The sequence below is a fragment of the Rhipicephalus sanguineus genome, chromosome 7 (assembly GCF_013339695.2).
Source record: "Rhipicephalus sanguineus isolate Rsan-2018 chromosome 7, BIME_Rsan_1.4, whole genome shotgun sequence".
NCBI classification, from domain to species: domain Eukaryota; kingdom Metazoa; phylum Arthropoda; class Arachnida; order Ixodida; family Ixodidae; genus Rhipicephalus; species Rhipicephalus sanguineus.
Window position 1 is genome coordinate 82,517,906 of NC_051182.1, and position 27,966 is coordinate 82,545,871.

Below are 27,966 nucleotides of genomic sequence, written 5' to 3' on the forward strand. Positions count from 1 at the left end.
GAGGCCATTCGTCTGCGGGTGGTAAGCAGTAGTTTTCCAGTGAACAACGTTGCACTCTTTGAGAATGGCTTCGACGACTTCGGACAAGAAGACACGACCTCGATCGCTGAGCAGCTCCTGGGGTGGACCGTGGCGCAGCATGAATCGGTGCAGCAGGAAGGAGGCAACACCGCGCGCTGTAGCCGCTGGGAGGGCGGCAGTTTCGGCGTATCGCGTAAGGTGGTCAACAGCGACGATGGCCCAGCGGTTACCAGCCAACGTTAGAGGAAGTGGTCCATACAAATCGATGCCAACGCGCCCAAACGGCCGGTCAGGGCAAGGTAGAGGTTGCAGACCTGCCGGCGACAGGTGCGTTGAAGTTTTGCGGCGCTGACAATCGATGCATAGGCGAACGAACTTCTGCACGTAGCGGTACATCCCTCGCCAAAAGTACCGTTGGCGAATGCGGTGGTAGGTTTTCGATACCCCAGAGTGTGCACACTGCGGGTCAGAGTGGAACGACTCGCATATGTCAGAACGCAGACTGCGGGGTATTACGAGTAGCCACTGGCGGCCGTCTCCGTAATTGCGTCGGTGGAGGAGGTCGTCGCGAACGGCGAAATGGTGCGCTTGACGACGCAATGCGCGAGTGGATGGTGTCGCCGATGGATCACTCAGCAAGGCTATGAGTGAGGCAATCCAGTGATCCTTGCGCTGTTCAGTGGCGATGGTGTGAATGTCGATAGACGAAACGGCATTGTGAGACACTGAGCTGGAAGTATTGTCGTCAGGCAAGGGGGAGCGCGAGAGTGCGTCGGCATCAGCATGCTGGCGTCCGTTGCGGTACAGCACGCAGATATCGTAGTCCTGTAGGCGAAGTGCCCAGCGGGCGACGCGGCCTGAGGGATCCTTCAATGACGACAACCAGCATAGTGCATGATGGTCGGTGATGACATCAAATGGGCGACCATACAAATAAGGTCGGAATTTCGTAAGGGCCCAGATGATCGCCAGGCATTCCTTTTCGGTGACGGTGTAATTGGTCTCGGCTTTAGTAAGCGTACGACTTGCATATGCCACGACATATTCAGGGAACCCTGGTTTGCGCTGCGCAAGGACAGCGCCAAGGCCAACACCGCTAGCGTCTGTGTGTACCTCTGTAGGGGCCGCAGGGTCGTAGTGGCGTAGTATGGGAGGCGACGTCCACAAACGACGGAGCTTTGCGAAAGCGTCGTCGCACTCCGACGACCACAAATGGAGGGGCCCGTTACTTCCGAGAAGCTTCGTCAGTGGCGATATGATAGTCGCGAAATTTCGAATGAAGCGCCGAAAATAGGAACAGAGTCCTACGAAACTGCGCAGTTATTTGACGGATGTAGGTTTGGGGAACTTGGTCACGGCCCGAAGCTTGGCGGGATCAGGAAGAATTCCGTCCTTGGACACGACGTAGCCGAGGATTGTCAGCTGCCGTGCTGCAAATCGGCACTTCTTTAGATTCAGTTGCAGACCGGCGTCGCTCAAACGCGTCAAAACATGCCGTAGGCGTTGAAGATGCGTGGAGAAGTCCGGAGCAAACACGACCACGTCGTCGAGGTAGCACAAGCACGTGTGCCATTTCAGGTTGCGCAGAACGGTATTCATCATGCGCTCAAAGGTGGCGGGCGCATTACACAGCCCAAACGGCATGACGTTAAATTCGTACAGGCCGTCGGGCGTGACAAAGGCGGTCTTCGGTCGAGCGTCATCAGCCATAGGTACTTGCCAGTAACCTGAGCGCAAATCGAGAGATGAAAAGAATTCGGCGCCTCGCAGGCTGTCAATCGCGTCGTCTATTCGCGGCAGTGGATACACGTCCTTACGAGTGATCTTGTTGAGCCGTCTGTAGTCCACACAGAACCGCACAGAACCGTCCTTCTTCGCAACAAGAACGACAGGAGACGCCCAGGGGCTGTTAGAGGGTCGAATGACATTACGTCGAAGCATGTCGTCGACTTGCTCGGTGATTACACGGCGTTCGGCGGGAGATACGCGATATGGACGTTGCCGCAGTGGCAGGTGGTCGGCAGTGTCGATGCCATGCGTAACGGCCGACGTGCGGCCGAGAGAAGTTTGAGCGACATCGAAAGAAGGGCAAAATTCTTCCAACAGGTCCTAAAGCTGGGAACGCTGGACCTGCGTAAGGTTGTCAGCTATGGAGGAACCAAATACGTCAGCGTGTGATGAACCAGACGTCGAAACAGCACTGAGCGTACTCGAACTTCGGCCGTGCGAATCATCGGGCTCGTCTATAACTTGTGCGTCTTCGAGGGGTTCTACGCTGCCCAGACATTCCCCTCGCACCAACGTAACACTGTACGGGGAGGGGTTGGTTACAAAAATAGAGGTGCTGCCCTGGGTGACTTGAACGGTCGCGAAAGGCACCAGCAAGCCTTTCCTCGTGCAAACACGGTCATATGGCGAGAGGAGTGCAACGGTGTCGGATAGGCTGGCACAGTAGACTGACACCGCCGTTGACGAGTTTGCAGGCACTTTTATGTCGTCTTTGACGAGTGCCTTGCTCGCAGCCGATGGACTGTCTGCCGGCGTCAAATTAGAGAATGGTGAGAGCTCTATTTCGGCGGGTGCGCAATGAATTACGGCGTCGTGGCGGGAGAGAAAATCCCATCCGAGGATGACGTCGTGAGAGCATGCAGGAATTATGATCAATTCGACGGCGTACATAGCGTCCTTAATCATGACGCGGGCTGTGCATACCGCTATAGGGTGAATGCTTTGGGTGCTGGCTGTACGGAGGGAGAACCCGGAAAGTGGTGTCGTCACTTTTCGCAGTATTCGGCTAAGCTTTGCGTCCATAACGGATACGGCGGCTCCAGTGTCGATAAGGGCAGATGCACGAACACCGTCCACAAACACGTCTATCACGTTCGATGGGCTTCGCTGAGGGCTTTCGCAGTTCGAAAGCATCGCAGCCCTTGCCTCGTGGACTGCGACGACTAGTTTTCCTGGTCTCGTGGGACCAGACGTGGCCGCATCGGTGACAGCGAGCGGCGTCGTGGTGACGGTGAACGGCGGGTAGATGGAGCGGGGCGAGACGTCGGCGACAGAGGCGTAGGTGGGTCGTAATATGGGCGGTTCGCCGGGCTGGTGGCAGGCGACGCGACTCTAGGCGGCTGCACGCGATTGCAATAGTGCGCCACGTGGCCGGCGTAACCGCATGCGAAGCATATGGGGCGGTGGTCAGGTGTGCGCCATCGGTTCGCTGGGGCAGGGCCCGCCCATGGTGCAGGACGGGATTGACGGGGCGGCAACTGATAGGACTGGACGGTGGGCTGCAGTCGTGGCCTGTGCGTGACGTCGGCGCAGGTTACCGGTACATTCGCTTCGAAAGAATGAGGTCGAGCGGAGGCTTCGGCGTAAATGTGTGGGGCAGCCGAAGGGATTGCTGAGGGCGTTCTTGCGACCACTTGGGCGTAACTCAAGGGTGCAGGAGCCGTATGGTGCTGGTGGTACTCGGGCATGACCTCTGCGATTTCTTGCTCAATTGCTCGACGGAGCGGAGGCAGAAGTGTGGTCGACGGCTGTTGAACGTACTGCGGGCGAGCAAAGTCCAGATTTCCTCGCGCACGAATGTCTTCATCTCTGCGAGCAACGCGGAGTGGTCGGATATGGTCGACAATCCAGCGAGCTCGGCGTCGCGTGATGGAGAGCGACGGGTCATCGATCGCTGCCGGCGCAGCTCCTCATAGCTTTGGCAGAGCGTTATGACCTCAGCCACTGTGCTGGGGTTCTTGGCGAGCAGCATGGTGAAGGCGTCGTCGTCGATGCCTTTCATGATGGGCCGGATCTTGTCAGCTTCGGACATGGTGGCGTCGGCTTTCTTACAGAAATCGAGGACGTCTTCAATGTAACTGGTGAATGATTCACCGGCCTGCTGAGCGCGTTCACGTAAGCACTGTCCGGCCTGCAGCTTACGAATGGCAGGGCGGCAAAACACATTGATAATGGCGGTCTTGAAGTCGGACCACGCTGCAAAATCTGATGCGTGGTTGTTGTACCACAAGCCCGCCACACCCGCGACGTAGAAAACCAGGTTATTCAGTTTTCCTGCCTCGTCCCATTTATTGGGGACAGTCACGCGCTCGTAAATCGCGAGCCAGTCCTCCACGTCGGGGCCATCTGCGCCAGTGAAGACCGGAGGGTCGCGGATACGAAGCACACCTGGGCATGAGGTCGGTGTAGGCGGGGCCGTTTGCTGGGAGGCGTCTTGAGGCATCGTAGGCGGCAGGGTACGGGATCGAAGAGCCAGGGGCATCGAATGAGGGCCGAAGTTGTTGTGAAAGCCCAGCACTTCCACCAAATTATAAAGACATTTATTTGCGGGCACTCGGCGACGATAAACGACTGCGACAGTCAAGGCGGGTGCCGACTCTGAGCGCGAGGAGCGTGCTGTCCGAGAAGAGCGGAAGAGGACGACCCACTAGTAAGCGCTCGAGAGGGCGACCCATTACAGGCTTCCAACGCTTCGCTACATTATAATTTTTTTCCATCACCTGGTTTGCACTTCATCCGTGATCGCGCCACTTTTGACCAAATGGCGTTGTCATGTATTAATGTCACATTATGTGACGTCAAGATGATGGCACAAGTTCGACCGATCTATGACGTCATGGTCACGTCATGTGGTGACGTCAGCATGTGATGATGATTTCTCGCATCACTCGTGTGGTCCCCGACGGTCAATTTTCGCATGAGGCATCTGATGCTTTCGCCTTCAAAAACACTAGACAAAAGTAACAGAAAGTTAAAAATACTACATGACGGGTAACATTTCAACAAGGCAATGAAATATTGCTTTAATTTAGTCTCACTGCACTGAATTCGTTTTCTGGCAATATTTTACTTGCGCAGATTCTTCCCTTCTCATTTGGAGATTCCGTGTCGTTGGGCAGTAAATCGCGTTTAAACATTCAAAATCGTCAAGCACTCAGAATCTTCGGATGTTCCGTCTCCTTGGATATCTTGTTTTCCTAGGGAATGTTGTGCCGCTATGCTTTCGATCTTAACGGTCACCTGACCCATTGGAAATTCTGTCTTGTTGCGCATTCAGGCACTGGACCCGGAATTACGGTTTACGTCCCACTTCAGCAAGGATACTCGTGCTCTAGTTTGCGCACTTGGAAAACCTCGACGTGCTACTAGTGATCGTGGTCGGTGCGTCTGGCTAGCGCAGCAGATCATACTTTTAATCACTGCCTGACAGACAACGTGAATCACTTGGAATGTTTTCACAGATTTCGAAGTCTCAGCTTGGTCAGTTCCGAGCGTTGACGAGAAACAGCAAGTGCAGTCCGCCAGAGGCATTTTCGGACGCTCACCATGCTCGCAGTATGGCCCGTTGATGTGAATACGGAGAGCAGCACACGGAATGGGCGTATGCATGGCTAGTACCGGGAACGAAGGAGAAGACGCCCCACAGCAGAACTGGCTGGGTGATGTTTCTTTGTCTTGCATGCAAAATAAGTACCCTGTCGCAAAACCTAGCACCCTTCACCCCGGTATCCAGCACCATGCCTGATTATACGGCCACTGCCCCAGTGTGTCCTGGAGTATTATGTAGAACAGGGCAATGGGGCGTTCATAAGCTTGTTACATTGTCCTGTATCTCTCAGATGTAGCTGCTGCAACTGATGGTGCAAAAATATCGATTCCTGCGAAAGCGATTTCCTCTCTGAACATAACACATTATCGTATCACAACCGACACACACCTTTCAAAGTGAGATGCAAATTGCAACCCATGAAGCAATATCTGCGTATGAGTTTTACCCTGCGTTATCTGTCACCAAATTGATGCTTTGTTAGATTTTAGCACATAATTCCATAAGTAAAACATAGTACTGTGTTGAGCTAGCTGGTTCATATTTTTATGAAGATTCTGGCGCCACGTTTACGTGGCTTAGAAAAAAATGAATGGACTGAAAGCGGGCTAGCTGACAGGTAATTCTCCGAAAGTTACTGCTGAAATGATAACTGATACTTAGCTGTTTTATTTTTGTTTGGTGGCCTAAGTCATGCATTTTAAACAAGATCTAGTTAAAGAAAAAAAAACACCAGGAATTGCTCAAATGTTTAGAACCATTTGATGTTGTCGTAGACACAATCAACTTTATGTTTTTGCTTTGGGTCTGTCGTGACTTTTTAGATGCGAAGCAGCTTTTGCGCTGTTCTGCGTCCGTAGTTCCATTGGCGACCGTCCGCTTTCTACAACCCAGCATAGCCATCTGAGCACGCGCTCGCGCCAAGGAGAAGTCTTCTTTCTCTTGTTCTTCGACCGCCTTGATGATGATACGTGCAGAGCACTTTAGGGGCCAGGGCTGCCGTACACTGCCCTAGCTTGGCGTAACGCATACAAAACAATGTGTTCTGGCGCAAGCTAGCGCGTTCGGGCATGTGTAAGCGGCTGGGTAAGACGCTGTGGCCTCTCCTCCTTACACTCACTCAGCAATCACGTGATCGCTTCTGGGAACGAGATTCTACCGACGCGCGATGAACCCGCGTGACATGTTCCAACAAGAGTTCGGGACAAGTAACTGCAACAGCAACTGCAGTGAATTCATGGTGTGCTCCACTTGCAAGGACGCGTTAACAACGGCCAAGGTGACCGTGATGAACGGAACTTTAAGTCGACCCATGCGCTGCTTCGCATCCCCACAAGGTTCCCTTTACTGGGAGATGTAATTTTTCTAGACTGGTGTAGCGTGGAGCAGAACGGGGATACACAAAAGCAAACACGAACGCTTACTTCGAACACGATACTCGGCTTGCTGCGCAACCAGCAGGAAATAAGGAGGCAGACAGGAAAGAGCGCTCTTTCCTATCTATATCCTTCTTTGGTGTTGGTTGCGCAGCAAGTCGAGTTATCAAATATGAACCAACTAGTCTGCAAATTTTTACTCGGCAACTCTCTGCTCACTTCTCATATTTTTGCATGCTGTAACTGTTTTCGGTTGGGCATACCGTGGTGTTCGGTGTTTTGAAATAAATTAAATCAAGTCGTTCGCTTTTTCTGTGACGTGATCTCTGGTGGACCAATGAGCCGCTAATATTTCTTCACATACTGCAAACATTTTTAAAGATCTTTTCTGCTGTTGTTTCAAGCTATTGCGGGATACACTGCTGTTTCAAGTATAGCAAATATGGCACCAACACGCTAACGCTAAATATTTTCGATCTTTGAGGAATTGAGCTAATTTACAAAAGAGCACAGACTAGTGAAAAGGTTCTGTATTTCCCTTATCTTGAATATGCAGATCATAGCTGTGGGGTATGCAATGCATGACTAACTTTAGTAAATATCTCCAAAAACAGGCGCGCAAGATCAAGAAGACTACAAAGAATGTGCTGTTTGTCAATGCTGGAGACTTTTTTCAAGGAACACTATGGTACTCCATACTAAGACATAAGATTGTGTCGGCAGCAATGTCCCAAATGGGTTATGACGTAGTGGTGAGTACTGACTTCTACATTAGGCATGCAGACTACAATTGCTATTGTACCAATAACGGTGCTTTATTGAGATGTCCTTGAGAAGACTTCCGACGAATTGGTATAAAATACACGACGTCTTTCCATTAAGGTGTCCTAGCTATGCGGTGCGGACCGTCTTTCTGATGTCTCATTATGTACTGGTTGCCACGGTTATGTGACTCATGTACGGCATAGCAGCAAAAAGTGAGCTGTGCAGCGCATTGAAATTTTTATGCGTTTCATATCGGCACCAATATAATACATGCTTTAACGCATGCATGTTTTATTACGCTGCAGAAATCGTAGGCATTTCCTTGCCTTCAGCAAAGTGCCAGGATATGCGTGTCAACGCTGAGTGAGAATAAATGAATTGAGAGGTATATCATGATGTAGCCTTTTTTAGAGCACTATAAAAATCGCAGTGAGATAATATTTGAGAGTGCAATGCCATTCATCAGTGGATGGCGCTCCCCTTCAATCTCAGTCAAACGGGCGGAACCTCACTGCTCTTCAAATTTAGTTGTAATGTCTGTCGTGTGCCGCCGCTAGAAATAGACGTATCCTTTAAAACAGCATTTTTGCAGATGATGCCATTCGTGTGTTCCACGCACTGTTTTCTTGAACAGCTATCTGCCTCTAGAACGACTATCCTCTTGTAAAAAATTGCTACAATAACAGAATAACCGCTACAGAGCTGGCATGTCATTGGTGATCAGTGACAGTCATATTGGGGCGTTGAGTGTTGATATGGGGGCCTGGAACAACACCTCACGCGAGATAGCGCATGGACCACCGGTATGTACAGTACTCATGGGTTGAAACGGGACAAGTTAGGGCTAAGTAAGGCGCATGTTTTCGTTTCTACCATCTTCAGTGTGGATGATATGGGCGTAATTTCGTCTCGAACGCGTAGATCAGAGCCAGCATTATCTATAGAGACCAGGTTCGTTGCGACATGGCGTGGTTATCTCGAGAAATTGCGCATGCATGTCGTTATACTGAAAAAAAATGAAATCCCGTACGAATCCGTCAGTACAGTACATTGTTGCGTTAGTCTCTCCGCGCCTTCTTGGAATCCTGCCCACGTTTCACTTAAAAATAAACAAAAAATTATGATGTTGTTTTCGACATAATTTAAAAGGAGGAAACCGGGCGAGGCAGTGGCCAGCATATCGCGCAAGGATTGATCATCCTTCAGCCTATAATTTAATTCTCCTCCGCTTAATGGCATGCTCACAGGTTGACGAGAAAAAAAAGAAATCAGAGCTTAGAATGCAGCAGGTTTTTGTGATTTTTTATATAGTATTTGGTGGCAGTAACGAAACCTCCAATGTACTCGACAAAATTGTTTCTGCGTATTGGCAGTTAGGAATGGACGAAATTAAAGCCACCATGCGCGTAGAGAAAGGGGAATCTCTGTTATTTCTTCGAATAAAAGAAACGAGGAATTTCGAGGGCTAGTCTCTTTCTTCGACGCAACCTAAAGAAAACGAGCAGACAAGACAAGGAAAGTATCAGGAATGTTAATTGTACTGTTTTAGTGCACTGTATTGATTGTAATGCAGATGTGAAGAAAGTAAAGTGGACGAAAAGACAACTTGCAGCCTGCAAGGACCGAACCTGCGACGTACGGATAACACACCCGATGCTCTACCAATTGAGCTACGGCGGCGGCCGTCCACTCGTTCACTTATTCGGGTATTTAAGTGCATGCAAACCTGGTAATATTAGTCAGCGCCCCTCGTAGCCATGACGGCGAGTGTGGGCCACTCTTTCTCTGCCAGCTTGCAACACGTAGCACGGATTCCTTTAACGAGCGGACAGCTGACCAATAGGCCCTCGTATACTAACTGCAAACATCAAGTCAGCCGGAACGAGACCCTCACTATGAATGCATGAAGTAAGGGGGAATTTCGAGGGCTAGTTTGTTCGTTTGACACAACTTCAATGAAAGCCAGCATATAATAAAACTAAGCAAGGTATTGGCAACACTACGTGCACCGTTTAAGTGCATTGTAGTAATTGTGGTATAGTTGTGAAGAAAGTAAAGTGGAACGAAAAGACAACTTGTCGCCGGGAAGAGACAGAAATGTTTTAATGAAAAACTGGAGCTGTTAGTCTAGCTATTCGCTGTTATTCTGCTCTATGTTCTGGGTGATGATTATGATATATACACCACATAACACATACAGCCACAAACACACACACGTAGACTACACTGTTTACAAAGTTTCGTTCTGGCTGGTCGCCCTCAAGAAAGTCAACAGTGCTTTCGTTGTGCTGTTGACCGGGATGTATTCATGGCCGTTTCTTTTTGTGCCCGGGAGTGATTGAACCTGCAACCTTCGAATTACGCGTCCGATGCTCTTACCGATTGAGCTACGGTGGCGGACGTCTTTTCGTCTACTTCATCGGGTATTTATGTGCGTGAAAACCTGGGGTGTTATTCAGCGATGAAAGACGTTAAATTTTCTTGGAAAGTGCTGAAGCTGCTAAATACCGTCTCCCACTTCATTCGCCTCGTACCTAAGATGACATATGAGCCTAAATTTACGCACAAGTAGCACAACAGTCTTTTTTAAGAATCAGCATGCTTTCGCTGCGCCTGAACGCCTGCCCGCGTGATTCCCCCGTTTGAATCTCGTGACCCTCGATTAGTATAAAACCAGAAAGTAATGCGAATAACAAACATATGTTGTAGGATAATACAGAAGACCATGGCGTCCGCCGTCATGCAACTTCTAAGAGAATCCAATTATATAGCTTAAAAGAAACGCATGGTACGTTTGCAGTGTCGTTCCTTTGAAATGCCACTCTTTCAATTGGCAAGTGATCTTCAGGATGGCATGATGCCATAGAAATGAGGTTGTTTCAATCGTTTTTTAAGCGTTGAACAAGGCTCCTCACATCTGATTAATCCACAAACTTACGAAGCTTGACATAAGGAGTGGGATTTTAAAGTAGAGAGCCAAGTTATTTATCAACTAACAAACTAAAGTCAGTCAGTCTTGGTAAACAGGTACTCATCTTCACTTTCACATGTAAAATTCGACGTTTTGGAGCGCCTGTAAAACTTCCCATATAACTTTTATTCCATGGTTGTGACGCTGGAAGGCGTCTATCTCGTACTGTAAAGTCATTTGCAGATGACGCTTAATGTCCATAAGATTATTAACGCGCAAGATAAGCATTCATTACAGTTAGAATATGATAAACACGCACATTGATCTCGCCTCTTAGCGTTGGCAATAAACATTTACAAAGGTATGGTCATGACATTAGCGAGAAGTTTTATTGAAACCCAGAGATGCTACAAAATTTGGTGCATGCCTGCTCAATGATTATCCGCATTCAAATACATTTGCGGTTAGTTTTCTTCACATGTTACCTGAAACTACTACAACTCAAGTCTTTAACTTTAACACAAGTCTACTACTTTAACAAGTCTTTTGCTGGGCTGTCTGCTTAAGCTACACGCTTGTGCGTTTCAAAATCAAACGCGCCTCTGAAATGCGGAACCCACATAATATCGTCGATCGCATCAAAGTGTTACATATTGAAGCAGCAAGATGCATCACGAAGAGACATGTATTGTAAGCGTGACACAAATCAAACAGCTTCCACTACAGCTACTTTACAAAGTTTGACCAAAAAATTGGGCAGATCCCATGAGTTCTCGGGATCGGTTTCATGCGAAGCAGTCAGTGAGTACTTCTGTGCTGTGTTTTATATCTTTGAGCCAAGTGTTACGAAGTGGATCTACGTGTTCTTGTAAGTGTAGTAGCCGCGTGCGCATCATGTCTTACCAGGCACGTCGAGAACACTGGCATTTAAATGGTAACTCATGGTGCGACGTATTGCCAGCCCTCACGTTCGAGTACATACGTCAGCATTATCGAAACTAAGTGCACTTTATGGTGCAGTCATGTAAATATCATACGTAACTTTCGTTAATGTTTTTATCCAGGGCCGAGTAATGCTTCAATATAGCTTGCTGAATCATAGAAATACAAATGCAATGTCTCCTAGACTGCTATAAAAGTGGAGCCAACACTGGAACCACAGGCGCTAAACTAACATGACGCCTGTGTCGTAGGAATATATACGGAGTGTTTGTTGCTTTGTTGTAAAATTCGATTCGCCGCGAGATCGGACTATAGATGGCAGCACCACCGCCGCGTTTGAGTGGATGGGCGGTCGGCGGTGCGTATGCAAATACACGCAGCGGCGCTTCGCCCTATGCAGTTTGAGTCGATTGTTGGCGAGTAAAGCGCGTTGACTGCAGCCTAGTTGCGATGTATGTGCCCTTCTTTGCCACATCAATACACGCCACCCTCCTAACTTACCTATTATTTGTGAGAAAAGTGCAATCTGCCAATGAATGGGGTACTGGCGTTCACTCTCATTCATGTTTTGCCCTGTGCTCGATGTTCTTTCTTGCTTTATTTGCACATGTTTAAATTGTGTTTTGCCTATACCAAAATATAAATTGTGTTGCGCGACTCAGCCATTGAAGTATTTACATGTTGCTCTAGCGACTACAAAGAAAGAGAACCTGTATTTCTGCAAAATTAGATGAAGTAGAACTTTGTGCACTCTGCTTTTCTGCTTGCATGAATACGCGTATTGCTGTAGAAATGCGTGGCTTCAGGTCTTTTTTACCGCTTACCATCCTCTGCAGACGCTAGTTCATGCTTTGTGGTATCACAAGGATTTCGAAATCACCAACACATCACGGGATGGTGTCGCTAAAGTCCTGCATTCACACCTCGACATTTAGTACTTTTTTTTCGTGTAGGACGACACCGAATAAACTATGTGACGTGCTTGAACGAGAAAGCGGTACCCACAATAAAATGATTTTGGCGAATGGACAGTACGATAGTTAGACCTAGCGCCATACCGACACGGGCGTGTACTCACTTATTAGAGTGCATACAAGTCTCGTAAGGCGAAATTTACGTATATTGTGTAGGCATACGTACAAGCATTTGATACTGTGCTATAGAACAACGGAATAAGCTGTAATCTGAGGACGCGCATGACGTATGCACACATGCGGACACGGTGTGGGGAGCAGGAGACGCAAGGAGCCATCCACACCGCGGGGTTTCGGCCACTCGCCGCTAGGTGCCTACTCTGCTCGACCTCGCCGCCAATAGCCAGCACCACAACTACAATGGACGTTGCGCCTACATTACGCCTGCATAGGCTGTTTTTCCGCACTAGTTTATACACCTGGCGTGGCTTTGTGGTAGAATTCCTTATAGCCACACAGAATGCTTGGGTTCGATTCCTGCTTGGGTTCTTAATTTTCATTCTTTCCATTCGTCGGGTCAACGCTGCAGATGTCAATTTCTCTTAATGCTCTCCCACTAAAATTACCAATGCATGTTCTCGCCGTTCCTGGGTAGATATAAATTGGCGGTCACTGGTGGCGCGTACCCGTACACCGTGGCACGTGGTAAACGGGTTTGTGCCACACGTGTCTGGAGGAAAGGGTTTTACGACGTACGCGACAGGATTTTCACGTTATTCATGTCATGACCCGACAGTCATATTCGTCAAGCTATCCTACCCTCACACGTCAATTTTGGTCTACAGCAAGTTAAGGAGGCGATCATCAGAGCTACCAGACGTAGGCGGTTGATAGATAGATAGATAGATAGATAGATAGATAGATAGATAGATAGATAGATAGATAGATAGATAGATAGATAGATAGATAGATAGATAGATAGATAGAAACGGTGAAATTACCAAAGATTCGCTAAGAAAAACTTCGCATTTAAAATACCATTTACATAAGTTGACACGCTTTATTATGACGTGTGCTTTTAAATGCGAAGCATTTCTTAGCGAACCTCAGGCACTTTGGCCGTTTCTATCTACGTATCTATCTATCTATCTATCTATCTATCTATCTATCTATCTATCTATCTATCTAGCCGCCTACGTCTGCGCGCTCTCAAGGTCGTCTCCATAACTTGTATTATACCAAAATTGGCATAGCAGGGGATCAGTGTATGGCGAACACGATCCACAGGTCATGACATGAATAACGCAAAATACCTGTCGCGTACGTCTTGAAACCCTTTCTCTCAGTCACGTGTGGCACATACCCGCATACCAGAGTTCATGTTTTGCGGGTATGTGCCACAGGTGATAGAGTCTCAACCAACACAGCAACCGCGAACACACGCACATTGACACTGAAGTAAAGTGATATTAATAAAAATTGTTGGGGTTTTATGTCCCAAAACAACGATGTGATATGAGAGACGCTGTAACGAAGGGCTCCGGAAATTTTGACCATCTGGTATTCTTTAACGTGTACCGAGATCGCACAGTACACGGGCATATACATTTTGCCTCCATCGAAATTCGACTTCCGCGGCCGGGATCGAACCCGCGGCCTTCGGGTCAGCAGCCGAGCACCGTAACCGCTACGCCACCGCGACAGACGCAAGGAAAGTGAGGAAGCTGAAGATAGAACAGCCCTGGAAGACGCTCAACTACCATCCACTCGTACACGTGGTTCGCCACGTGGATTACTCAAATACCGGGATCAATCCTTCATAAAATAAATCTGTCGAGAGAACCAGGCCTCTCATCATTACCGGTGACTTCAACATTGATTTATCAAGACCTAACAACGCCTGGTCCTTATACTGCGTGAAAAACGGCTTAGATGTGGACAGGGCATCAAAAGACCTCGTTGCCACGTCCAGCACAGGAGGCATCATAGATCATTTCATCGTAAGAGGCACACAGGATGCTGTACTATACCTCGCACTTAACTGCCCTTAGACCCCTCGTAGCCGCGATCACGAACGGATGCGAAGAACAAGTCCGGTCCAGCTGCTGGGGCTCGCTGATCACGGTGATGATGACCTCCAAAAATTGTCAAGAACCCTTTCCACACATGCGCACGGGTGCGTGCGTTCGTTCTCCGGGCGTGCGTTCTCCGTCATAACGGACAAATGCAAGCATAACAGATTTAACAACTCCAACTGTGGCTGTAACGTACGTGCAGTGCGCCTGCGCGTTCCACTTGGCTGTGTATATATCTAGGAAAACTTTCTTGAATGAAGCTTAGTTGCGAGTAACGGCTGTCTTGCGCATCTTTCTTCTTTGTCTTGTTCGGATTCACGCTATTCATTATTGCAGAATATAATCAGTACATATGAGCTTACCGCGTCTGGTGTTGATAACATTCATGTTGCTGTTGGCATCGTTACGCAGCAGTAAACAAGCGTTTATATAATACATATGTACGTCTTCAACATATGAGTGTGCGTATACCACTTACACATTTCTCTAGCGTCATTCCGTAACGTTTCGGTAGATGTGAACAATTACGCCACAGTCGCCATCCTGCGCATGCTTCGCATATCATCGATTCCCACGGTACGTGGGATCTGCCGAATTTTTTTTTCCTGAGAGCTCGCCTTAACTCATCACTTCGTACATTCAAGCGTTTGGAGCGCGCATATAAAAAAAGCTTTTTGTTCCACTCATTAATTTTCGTCATCCGTTACTTCTACAAGAAACGCATTGCTATAAACCTTCAGATGACGTTGTCTCTATGACTGACCACGGTGTTTTGTAAACAAGTTACAATTTTACTAAAAAGCGTCAATACTTGCATGTGCAATATTTATTACCCTGTGCATTTTTGTTGGTGTACGTTATTTCCACTTAACTGTGTTGCTAATGTGCCTTTTCTTATATGCACTGCATATATCACTCCGTGCTTATATGCACTGGCATTTCACCCCATTTGCATTGCCGATACGAGCTTTTAGGGTACATGGATAAATAAGCAAGGAGATACTTCCGAAATACCGACTAGATAGCTCAATGTCCGCGTGCAGCGCCGCGTGTATTACTTGGGCGAGATGCGAGATTTCTAGCAATACAATTAGGGCACCTAGGAAAACGTGATGAGTGGCGTGCTGGGGGTGGTCGTCAGAAACTGTCATTTGTATTGTATTTAGGGCGAAGTCACATGCCTGAATATTAATGAAATATTAAACGGCCAATCCTTAAAGCGATCGCGACGCTTCTGATGAAAGACTGAGGAGAAGCGATTCATATTATCAGAAGCTGCCAGCCAAACTAGCTTCTGTGTAGAGATGTCGGGAACAGTAATCCGAATCGCCCCCCCCCCCCTCAAGACCTACATCTACGTTTAGCCAGAAAGTCTGCAGAACAGCAAACCGGAAACTCGCATCTATAGTTACCACCGCGTCCTTTCGCCCCTCCTCTCCCTATCTCTGTGCATTTTTGCGTAACTTTTCATGCTTCACTTTTTTTACAGTGCCTAGGAAATCATGAGTTCGATGACGGACCGGAAGGACTGGCACCATTTCTTCAAATAATGAAAGAAGAAAATGTCCGCGTTCTGGGAACAAATCTGGACACGTCTGCTGAGCCGAGCTTTAGGGGCATCTATTTACCAAAGTCGACAGTGTACACTTTTGAAGGTCACCAGATAGCATTTCTGGGTGTCGTTACTACTGAGACTATAACGATTGCCAAACCTGGTGAGCCTGTGCAGCCTGTACATTCAAATCCTGCATGAAGCAAATGATATGCTAAACTTCACCCGTTCAGAGAGAGCGTACAAATCATTCGCGTATCTCTTTGAGGAGAATGTGAATGCTTTTGCCTGCTCACCTAATTTATGCGTTCTTATTCTTTAGCGGGTGAGCAGTTACTCAGCAACATCTGTGAGTTTTGTAGGCCTCGTATCAACGCCCATACCTTTGCTATTAATAGGTCCCGCATCTAATAATGGATGCGTTAAATAGCACGCTGAAATAATCAAGTGTATGATTTCTACACAGCGGATGTTCAATGTCCCGTGAAAGAATTAAGAATAATATAGCATGAGATATGTAAAGCTTGGTGGTCAATCTGCATAAGCAGTGGCCTCTATGTTTGTGCTCTCGTGCCTATAACTCCATTGGTGGAGCGCATTCGACAGGCATTTGCAGATCATGAGTGGTAGCTTACGAGTATTTGTAAGGACAAATGTATACAACAGCTGGATCTTGCAAGTACTTACCTGCGGGACAGACACCAGGAGGCCTAGGAAAAGTTCTACTTATCTTGAGGACAACGAACGAAAAGAAAAATGATATGTGTAACGTTAAGGGACGAGATGAGAGCAGAATGGGTCACAGAAAAAATATGTTATGGACGTCGTAGCCCAGGGGTCTCAAACTCCCGTCAGCTAGCGGGCCGCAGGCACGAAATTTGACCACTCAGGTGTCGGGACAGTAAAGATAGCGGGCGCGTGTGGGGGGGGGGGGGGGGGCGGAGTTCGAACAAAATAACGTTGTATATGGGTAATCTGTGAAGGGGTTGACGTCACGGTTCCAAAAATATATCGTTGATGATTTCCACAGTCACTAAAATCTGGAGGCCGATTCTCAAATATCCAGTCTTCTAATACGAAATAGTTTCCAAACACGAAAGTAAAACGTGCCCATAAAAAAGTTGTCGAATGTTTACTGTGTATTGTTAAAAGAGGGCCTGAACAATGTCTGTTGGTGATTGGCGGCTACACCACCGTTTAACAAAGGGAAAATAGACAACCACTCGTTTGTAGCACGAAGCCCCCCAGGAAATCCATACGGATTTCTCAGAAATAAAGCCTCTTAGTTGCCGAAAAATTTGTCCTGGCCGGGGGATCAAACCCGGGACCAACGCCTTTCCGGGGCGGTCGCTCTACCAATTGAGCTAACCAGGAAGCTAGCAATTGGTAGCGCGAGGGCGAATTCATCGACAACTCGAAGCAACTGGACACATATTGCAAAATCAGTTCTGCGGAAACCCGCAAGGTGGCGGAAGGGTTAAGAAAGGGAAAATAGACAACCACCCGTTTGTAGCACGAAGCCACAAGAAAATTCATGCGGATTTCTCAGAAATAAAGCCTCTTAGTTGCCAAAAAATTCGTCCTTGTCCGGGGATCGAACCCGTGACCAACGCCTTTCTGGGGCGGTCCCGGCATCCTCCACTACGGCGTCTCTCAAACGCGGCAGCCGATCGCCTCCGCGACTAAAGAAATAGTCCCGCTCGTGCACACGCCGATGTTCTCCGAAGGCGGAGCTACCGGCAGTCCCGCTCTGGACGTCAGGTTCGAGTGCGCCCATTGGCGCAGGCTTGTGTTCATCAGCCTTTGAGGAGGAAATGCCGCTGACTTCTAAAGTTGTATCCGACTATAGGCTGCTATAAAAGCGGAGACAACACTAGAACCACAGACGTTTATTTGAAATGACGCCTGTATCGTAGGAATACATGTGTAGTGTTTACTGCTTTGTTGTAAAATGAAATAGCCAGCAACACAGCCACAATTGACGTCGCCCCGACATTACGACTGCATAGACTGTTTTTACAAACCAGTTTATAGTCGTGGCGTGCCTCTGTGGTAGAATGCCTGATTGCCACGCAGAATGGTTAGGTTGCATTGCTGCAGGGATACTAATTTTTATTCTTTCCATTCGTCGGGTCATCGCTGCCGATGTGAGTTTTTCTTAACGCTTTCGCAAGTTAGTTACAGACGTCTGTTCTCGCCCTTCCTTGGCAGACATAAACCGTCAATCCCCTGTGGCGCATGCCCGTACACCGTGGCCCGCGGTAAACGGCTATGTGCCACGCCTATCTAGAAGAAAGGGATTGATGACGTACACGGCAGGATTTTCGCGTTATTGATGCCATGACCTAAAGTAACGTAGAGTGCTGGGCGAATTGGTATAGATTCATGTGGAAGCGAAGCGCAAGGAAAACAGGACACAGTAAAGAACACACAGGACAGCCACTAACTGTATGTTCTTGAGTGTGCCCTGTTTTCCTCGCGCTTCGCCTAGACGTGGATGCCATGACCACACAGTCACATTCGTCAAAACCTGTTACATTCGCATGTCAGTTTTGCTCTACACCAAGTTAAGGAGGTGATCATGAGTGCCCCAGGCTTAGGCGGCTGGATAGATAGATAGATAGATAGATAGATAGATAGATAGATAGATAGATAGATAGATAGATAGATAGATAGATAGATAGATAGATAGATAGATAGATAGATAGATAGATAGATAGATAGATAGATAGACAGAAAGAAACGCTCGAAGTTCCAGAGGTTCGCAATGAAATGCTTGGCATTTAAAAAATTCGTTCTTCGGAATCCCACATGTCGAGAAAAAAGTCGTGGAAAAGCAAAATGTCATACGCTTCAAGAACAATTCCTGTCCAGGAGGAAACTTTGGACTTTTAGGGAGTTTGCTATCAACTGAGAAGGTTTTTTGCTGAAAGAGCGAAGCTGTCCTTGGTCAAGCCTTTCATGTCCAGGATCCGGGGTAATGCCTGTGGGCATAATAAGCGGGCATGCGCCGCAGACATGGCGTAAATCCCATTACTTACTACTGCTCCACTAAATATGAAGATAAAAGTTAGCCCAACATACGGGTAGATGTGTGCCACCCTGCTCATGGCGCATGGGAAATGCTCCGGCCGATCGTCAATAACAGCGGCGGGCAATCAAGGCCAATCATCAAGCCGCCTCTTCCACATCACCGACAGAACAACAGGTCTTCGCTTGCTGGTGGACACTGGAGCAGAAGTCAGCATAATTCCAGCTTCCAAAACTGACCGGCGTCTGCGCGAGAAGTCAACTCCTTTGCAAGCGATCAATTCTTCTGTCATTGCAATTTACGGACAGAAGTATCTGACGCTTGATCTTGGTCTCAAGAGGAAACTGCAGTGGTTATTTTGGATAGCAGACGTACGCTACACAATCTTAGGCGCCGATTTCTTAAGGCATTTTCATATGCTCGTGCATATGAACCGCTGTCGCCTGGTGGATAGCTATACCGGCTTATTGGTCAATGGTTTCCTGTCACGCGCTACGGCCCTTAACCCCACTTTCGTCAAACCGCCTACGTCACCATATATAGCTCTGCTCAACGAGTTTCCGAAGATTACAACGCAGTCTCCAATGGATAAAACCCCCAAGCACACTGTGACACACAGCATCGTTACCACAGTCCCACCTGTTCACTGCCGCCCTCGTCGACTTGGCCCTGATAAACTTCGAATTGCTCGCAACGAGTTCGAGCATAAGTTACAGCTACAGATCATTCTTCCGTCATCAAGCTCGTGGTCGTCGGCGCTACACATGGTTCCCAAGAAGAACAATCACTGGCGGCACTGTGGTGATTATCGTGCTCTCAATGCAGTCACTGTTCCAGATCGATACCAGTTACCCAATATTCAGGACTGTACTGCCTTTTTAACCGGCACAACAGTATACTCGAAGACTGATCTCGTGAAAGCTTATCACCAGATCGCCGTTGAGACTTCTGACATTCCAAAAACTGCAATAATTACTCCATTTGGGCTCTATGAGTATTTACAAATGCCTTTCGGTTTGAGAAACGCAGATCAGACATTTCAGCGTTTTATAGACGAAGTCACAAGGTGTTTGCCGTTTTCTTTCGCCTATATAGACGATCTTCTCGTTGCCAGCAAGGACGCTGAAACGCATAAGGCACATCTACGTGAGCTTTTCACTCGACTGCGTGATTACGAGCTTGTCATCAATATAGAAAAGTGTCAGTTTGGAGTCTCGGAGATGGCATTCCTCGGACGTCAGATCACTAAATATGGCATCACTCCTGTACCTGACAAGGTTCAAGCTATCATCGACTACACGCCTCCTACGTCAATACGTAGTCTGCGACGTTTTCTCGCACTCGTCTATTTTTATCGCCGCTTCATCCCTACATGCTCTTCACTGCTGCAGTCTCTGGAAGCACTACTCTCGATTTCGACAGCCGAGTCAGCCGCACGTCCCTCGGACACGGTCGCGGATCAAGCTTTTGCCACCGTTAAGACCAAACTCGCTCAGGTCACCCTCCTGCACCACCCTTCACCAACTGCTCGCACTAGCCTCATGGTGGACGCTTCTTCAGAAGCAGTTGGAGCCGCTCTTTATCAATGGATCATTGGTGCATGGGCTCCAATTTCCTTCTTTTCCCGCAAGTTACGCGACACTGAGCGCCGATACAGTACTTTCGGACGGGAGCTCCTCGCGGCCTACCTTGCGGTGAAGAATTTCAGGTACTTCCTTGAAGGGCGACAATTTGCCATTCTTACCGACCACAAGCCACTTGTTTCGGCTTTACGTTCCTGCAGTGCCACGCACACTCCGACAGAACTTCGACACCTTGCTTTCATTGCCAAATTCACCACAGACATACGTTATGTAAAAGGCAACTTAACAGTGCAGCGGACGCTCTCAGTAGTATTACCATCAATGCCACGACAAGCACCACCGACCTTTCATTGTCTTCGCTCGCGGAGGCACAGGCATTAGACGATGAGCTTCCACGACTCCGATCCTCTACTTCCCTCCGACTGGAACAAGTCAACTTTCCCGACGACGGCGTTACGCTCTGGTGCGATGTTTCACACAACTGCACTCGTATCTACGTTCCTTCACTGCTGCGTCGTGCTGTTTTTGACACCCTCCACTCCATCTGCCATCCAGGCGTAAGAGCTACGCAACACCTGGTCACTGAACGCTATGTCTGGCCGCGCATACGCGCTAACATTCGTGACTGGGTTCGCATTTGCACAGCATGTCAGCGTATCAAGGTACAACGGCTCACCAAGCCCCCATGGGGAAAATTCCCTCTCCCTGATGCACGTTTGGACACCATTCATTTGGACATTGTCGAGCCTTTACCTCCATGTCGGGGATATACATATTTGCTTACGTGTATTGACAGGTACACCAGGTGGCATGAAGAAGCTCCAATGCCTGACATCACGGCAGAAACAGTTGCTCGTACCTTTCTTGCTACCTGGATTAGCCGTGTCAGTGTACTATCAACGGTGACTACTGATCGAGGCAGACAGTTTGAGTCAGCGATTTTCACCTCTGTCACATCTCTACTGGGTTGTGCGCGTATTCGCACAACTGCGTATCATCCAGCATCAAATGGCATGATAGAGAGACTCCATCGTCATCTAAAAGCAGCACTGGCCTCGCAGCCTTTCGCCGAAGATTGGGTATCAGCTGTACGTTTTGTTGGGCTAGTTGGTTCATGACTTCTGAAGGAAACAATTGTAGCGCAAAGCAACACACGGACAGACAGAGAGGACGGGACTGGTGCTAACTTCCAACTGTGTTTATTGAAGAAACGTACGTACATATATAAGGAACACAAGAACAGCAAGGACATGACACTCGCGATAATCAGGCACAAAGCTAAGGGGGGATCATATCTATAAGCATTGTCAGCAGGAAATTATTTTTGGCAAACATTGCATAACAAGAAAGCTCCATGACTTTGGCGGTTGCAAGCGTGTTCTACAGATTGCAATTTTGAAACTGCTAGATAAAGGAAAAATGACCAAAAAATAAGCAAGGAAACTTGCAGATTGTTCATAAGATTGGTTCTTACATGGCGATAACAACGGTTCTACATGAATAGAAACTAGGAAGCAATGCGTCATATCTAAAAGCGATGCTTCAGTATACACCACAAACGACGAATTGCGGGCGTAACCAATCAGAAAAACCAATGAAGAAAAACAAACAAGAAATTTTTTTTCTTTCTGTTTTTTATCTCTAACGGAAGCGTGTGTGCTTCTGCAAGCAGAATTGTAATGAAAACGACAACAACACCTAAAGGTCCAATGGGGTGCGTCAAAAAGTCAACAAGAAATAACGGCAACAAGACTTAAACGTGCAAAGGGGCGTCAATAAAACAGCAAAAACGAAAGTAAGATAACCCAAATGAGGTGAAAGTTAAACATGTAATTCTAAGAAGGTCACTTCATTCCTAATGAGTGTTATTGAAGTCGTGCTAATGCAGTTGTCACCGGTCTTTAAAATATAGTAGGCTTCAACTATCTTCCTTTCTGTGCTATCTAGTGCCCTCTTTAAGAAACTTGTGCGCACAATCTCAGGTGTGCACCCGCATCTTTTTGCAATGCTCGGCCAAATGCCCTCCCGAGTTGTTCTTAACAGACAGCGCGTGCTCTCTGGCCCTCTCATTGAAACATCGACCTGTTTGTCCTATGTAAACTTTATCGCAGCTGAGGGGGATCTTATACACGACATTGGTATCACATTCGGTGAAAGTCGTGTCATGTTTTTTTCACATTTCTTGCTCTTTCTTTTCGACATCATGGAACATACCTTCGAGAGCTTGCATGGAGCCATGAACACGACGTTGACACTGTACTTTGAGAGGGCTTTTTTCAAGTTGTGCGAGATACGGTGTACGTACGGTATAAGTATCGTGGGTTGTCGCTCATGCTCATTAGAGTCATTGTTTCCAGGACCTTTCGCTTCTTCAGAAGGAACTCGCAAACACTTCAGACCAACCAAGCAGGGAACTTTGAAGCGTTAAGGCGGACAATTTGCAGTTGAAAACGAGCATGCATTTGATGTTGGCAGGATTTTTCTTGAGAAGCTTTCAGGCAAGTCATGGCGATACCTCTCTTAACAAGCTTTGAGTGGGCACTGTCAAAGGGCAACAGACTTTTCTTAGTTCTGGAATCATACATCCAGCAAATGTGCTTGTCCGTGAAGGACAGCTTTAAATCAAGGAACTGAATGCTGTTGTCCTCTTGCATTTCCCTAGTGAACCGAAGCCCTTCACCTGCATTGTCAAATGCCTGCTGTATGTCTGAAAGAACTAGATCCGGAACAGCGCTACCTTCGCAATTTAAGATGACCAGGTAGTCATCCACATATATGTAGGCCTTAGTGACGTTAAATTTATCTAGTTCTGGAGCCAAGCGCGTCCTCTCTGTCTGTGCGTGTGTTGCTTTGCGCTACAATTTTTTCCTTCAGAAATTGGTTATCACACCTCCCCACCGTGCTTCTCGGCCTGCGTTCAACACTTCGGCCAGAACTTGCCTGCTCTGTAGCCGAGATGGTTTATGGCTGCACACTCCGTTTGCCTGGTGACCTCGTCAGCCCCGTTTCTACGCGGAGTGTTTCGGATCCATCTTCTTTCGTCCTGCGTCTGCGGATCTTCATGCAAAACTTGTGCCCATCACCAACTTCAGCTCACACTAAGAACGACGTTTTTCTGCCGGCAAACCCACCGACATCTTCACACGTTTTTGTTCGTGTCGATGCGTCTCGCCGTGCTCTTCATCCTCGCTATGACGGTCCTTTCCCAGTCATCAAGTGTTCTGAACATCATTTTAGAATCCTGCGTAATGGGCATGAACACACAGTCAGCATTGAAATGGTCAAGCCGGCACCCATTCTGACAAGCTCCGTCTGATCATTTTTTTTCTTCAATTGCCTACGGCCACTTGACTGCAGGTTGGTTGGTTGGTTGATCCTTAGTTACTTGGCGCAATCCACCGCGGGGGATCGGCCATGAAACAGGTGGTACCTTATTTGAGAAATTAAATTGTTTTACAATCCGAATATGGTTGAGGAATGAATGGGGGGCCTATCTGTGGCATACTTTTCTTCTTCTTCTGGCACGACACACTTGGGACATAAACTAGTATTGGGTAGTCTGCTGAGGAGAAGGAAGAGGTAGTTGGAACAATGTCGGAGATACATTATTAAACCGCGCTGTGTTTTCGGAACCGCGTTTCAGAGTGCTATATAGGATTTATTTCAGGAAGGAACCACATTACCATATGTAATGTAGAGTGGTAGAAGAGTAAAATAACAAGCAAGTGTCACACAATGCGAACAATGTAACTAGGCGTCACACAATGTGAATTCCGCAACGAGTGGATTGTTGAATGCTTCCAACCCATTACAAATGGATCTGCCATAATTCCTCATCGTCATCAGCCATAGCATCAACAAAGTGCACATAATGCCTTACAAATGTTTAGCAGGTCCCATGGTTCTGCGCAGAATGACAAAAAATGCTTAGTGGCTGCTTCCCTACTTCACAAAAATTATGATGACTTATAGCGTAGTGGGTTGCTCGCAAGTGCACTTCTACTGGTTGCCAAGGAAGCCCATAAGGCCCCATGATCTATTTCCTCAGGGTCTCAATCAAGTTATTTCCCTCTTTCTGTCTCTTTCTGATGTTAGCGTGTGTTATAAAGCGTGGTGGGAGAGTGAAATAACGACCGGGCATCACACAATGCGAATTATGTAACTAGTGGGTCCTTTAAAGCTTCCAACCCATTACAAAAGGCTCAGCCATAATTCTTCATCGTCATCCGCCGTCGCATCAAGAAACTGCACATAATGCCTACAGATGGTACCTCGCTTCTCCGCAGAATGACGAGTAATGTCATGGTGGGTGCTTCCCAACATGACAAACATTATGATTTGTGGTGCAGTGGGTACGTTGCTAGTGTAGTTTTATTAGTAGCACAAGAGAGTTTATCGGGTTCTAGAAATGCCGGTCTTCGAACTTTCGCTGTGACTGTGCTGCGCTTTCCGCGCAGGCCTGCGCTTTTTTAAGAGTGCAACGGGTGCCATGATATTACGAGCAAATGTGCACTGCTGATGAGTGTTCTGCTTAACCAAGAAACTGCCACTTTCTTTTCAAGCATTTTATCAAGCACTTTATACGCCCTATTGTTACTATTCTTAGTTAACACGTTTTATGGCATTTATTACGCCTCGGAATCCACATCCTGCAATTCTAATTGCAGTATTATTAGTTATGCTGGTTCCAATATACGGCGGTCGCATCGTTTTTTGCAGGTCGCATCCAGATACTGCCAGAAATTCAGAGTATAAACCGCGAGATCGCCAATCTCAAACAACGAGGTATTAATACTTTTATCCTGATAAGCCACGTTGGCTTCGACGTTGACCAAAAACTCGCCGCGGCATGCCCTGAGCTTGACCTGATTATCGGTGGGCACACGAACACGTTTTTGTACTCAGGTAAGTCTCTCTAAGTGTATTATTCTGGTCGCCTTTTGCGGTAAAAAGTGTATGGACGTAGAAATGTGAGCTGGTAGGGTTTCCTATTTATTTATTCCTTGCCGGTCGGAGTCGGAGAAAGGGCTGCGGCAGACAGGGAAGCTTTAACCCATCGATGTCATGAAATCCTTGTTCTTGCCACCTTCTTGGCTTCTAGCGTTAGCGTTAAACACCAAGCATTCATGTTCTCGAGAACTGAAACGTACACACACTTCTTCCATGCCGAATGAACAGCGTGCTAGTCTCAACCAAACTGAACAAAAATATTGGTTCCCGCAATTGTCTTCAAAACTAAATATGCACATCTTCGTGGCACGCAGAACACTTCTCCAGCGTTACTCTGTGGCGAGGATGAAAGATTTGAACATATTAGCAGTCTTCATTCAAAATCAATGCAGTTAGATCAGTAGCCCTTCAGGTGCCATGTAGACGAGGCAAACGTAAATTCAGAAAAAGCGAACTATCTGTCTCCATACGTATTCTTTTGAAAGGACCATGCCTCTTGGAGGGGTGTGAATAAGCGTGGACAAATGGGTTCCTTGCGAGCATAGCTACCTCTATACGCCACTCGACGCTCTCATGTAAGAGCAGGACGTGGCAAAGATGTTCTGCAAATATATTATGACACAGATCCAGACACTACGAAGATGAGCATAGGAGGCACAGGCACGAGACAGCATCGGAATAAATGTATTTGATAGCGCTCTTGCCAATTTTACTTTGCGATCCCCCTCCATATTAGTAATTAGGTAATGTTGCAATTGATGTTTCAATTTCGCAGCTGTTTGATTCAATCCTACTTGAAAATCTCGCATATATCATACGTACGGTTGCACAAGGACCTAAGTCAACCCGTTTTAATATATTCATTTAGGTTGCGTGTTCTGAGAGTAACAACCAATGGTTTGTCGTCACGACTTTTTGTGATTGTTTTGAAATTCTCCTCTAGATTCGCTATAGCCCATCCCTGGGTCATTTCTGTATGCTCTACCAAATCACTTTTTGAAAGGACACCGTGAACTGTGACGCAGTGACCTGCGTAGGCGTAGAGACAAAGGCGTGCCTCATAATGCAAGAATGCTTGATATTTCGCTGTGTTGCAGCTTGTCACGAGGTTCTAGTGAAAGGTCACCGCTAGGCATTGCCATATTCTATAGGCAGAACTTTTGTGCCGGATTTTTAGCAAGCAGGAATAGGGAATTCATTGAAACTATGTTGCTTTCATGGAATCATGCCATCTGCAAGCGTATTTCAAAAGCTCCTGCGCTGGCAAATGATTCACCCCTTAAGGCGTCATATAGCTTCCAAGGCACAAAACATTGCACTTTGAGGTAAAACTGAAACGATTATTGTGAACACTACACTTGTTGCTTTATATGAGTGCCAGAAAGATCAAGCTAATGGATTTGTCCACTAATCACACTAAGCGCTCGCGTTTACCGAAAAACTGCAAGAACATTCGTTTTGCGCAAATTCTCGGCCGCGAAGCTGCCAGCAGCTGGAATGCCGATCACAGTAAGTTGTAGCAGAGAAACGTGCGCCTTCTAAAATTTAAGACTAATCTTCAGTACGTTAAACGGATAGAGAAAGTAGTTTGCTTCTTGTCATACGAAAAGCTATATCATGTGCTTACCATTCGTTTTGCAGCTTCACCTGTCTGTCGGTCGCCGCTATCGTTCCATCAGAACAGGACATCTTCCACTCACGCATACCTATAAAGACGCTAAAAAATGAGCAGCTGCCTTCACAACTCTTGTTCCAGTGTTTTGCTAATACAGACTATAACGTTTTAGACATATTGCATTCGTTCATTTAAGTGCCACAGTTTCACTATACGTTGAGGAACTATACCACAACCATACAACTGAACAGGCGCCCACGTTGCTTAATTCTATGTCGGTGATTATCTGAAACCATAAAAGTGCTCACTTGCACGCAGGCAATCACTCCAGGAGAGCGCTCGATAATGGAAAGAACTCGATGCTAATGCCTGTTACCTACATCACAATATTGTGGCAGTAGCTGTGTTATCTACAGGTTCCTTCACTTTTCGCAGGAAGCCCACCGGTTGACGATAAGCCCGAAGGGCCGTATCCTGTTGTGCATAAACGATCAGATGGAACATACTGCCTCATTGTGCAAGATTACCGCTTCGGAAAATATCTGGGCCACCTCCGTATGGAAATAAACCGACATGGAGTCATAACCCACTGGATTGGCAATCCAATATTGCTGAGCCAGGACATACCTCAAGGTACCTTCTCGAGAATTTATAGAGTATCGCAATATTCCCGAAATATAATCATGTAATTACTTTCTCGCAGAAAAGAGGTTTATTTGATCCACGCGCACTCACATGGTAAAGGCATTTTATTTCTGCAGAAGTGGATACATTGGCTAAATCATGTATTTAGTCTTCATGTATATACTTCAAATGTCTGAGGGTATTGCAGGAACGAGAGGTGGATAACAGATGTTTGCACAGCATAATAAAGAAGCTCTTGTTGCAAACGAAAA

General features: G+C 47.1%; 1 protein-coding gene across 1 annotated transcript in view; it reads left to right on the plus strand.

Moving 5' to 3' along the window:
• LOC119399569 (5'-nucleotidase) overlaps window positions 1-27,966 on the plus strand; it is a 61,430-nt gene that overhangs the window by 19,193 nt on the left and 14,271 nt on the right. Inside the window, exons 5-8 of the mRNA XM_037666374.2 lie at window positions 7,347-7,484; window positions 15,829-16,054; window positions 25,225-25,410; window positions 27,506-27,703. Of these exons, the coding sequence (XP_037522302.2) occupies window positions 7,347-7,484; window positions 15,829-16,054; window positions 25,225-25,410; window positions 27,506-27,703 (748 nt within the window). The remainder of the gene's footprint in view (window positions 1-7,346; window positions 7,485-15,828; window positions 16,055-25,224; window positions 25,411-27,505; window positions 27,704-27,966) is intronic.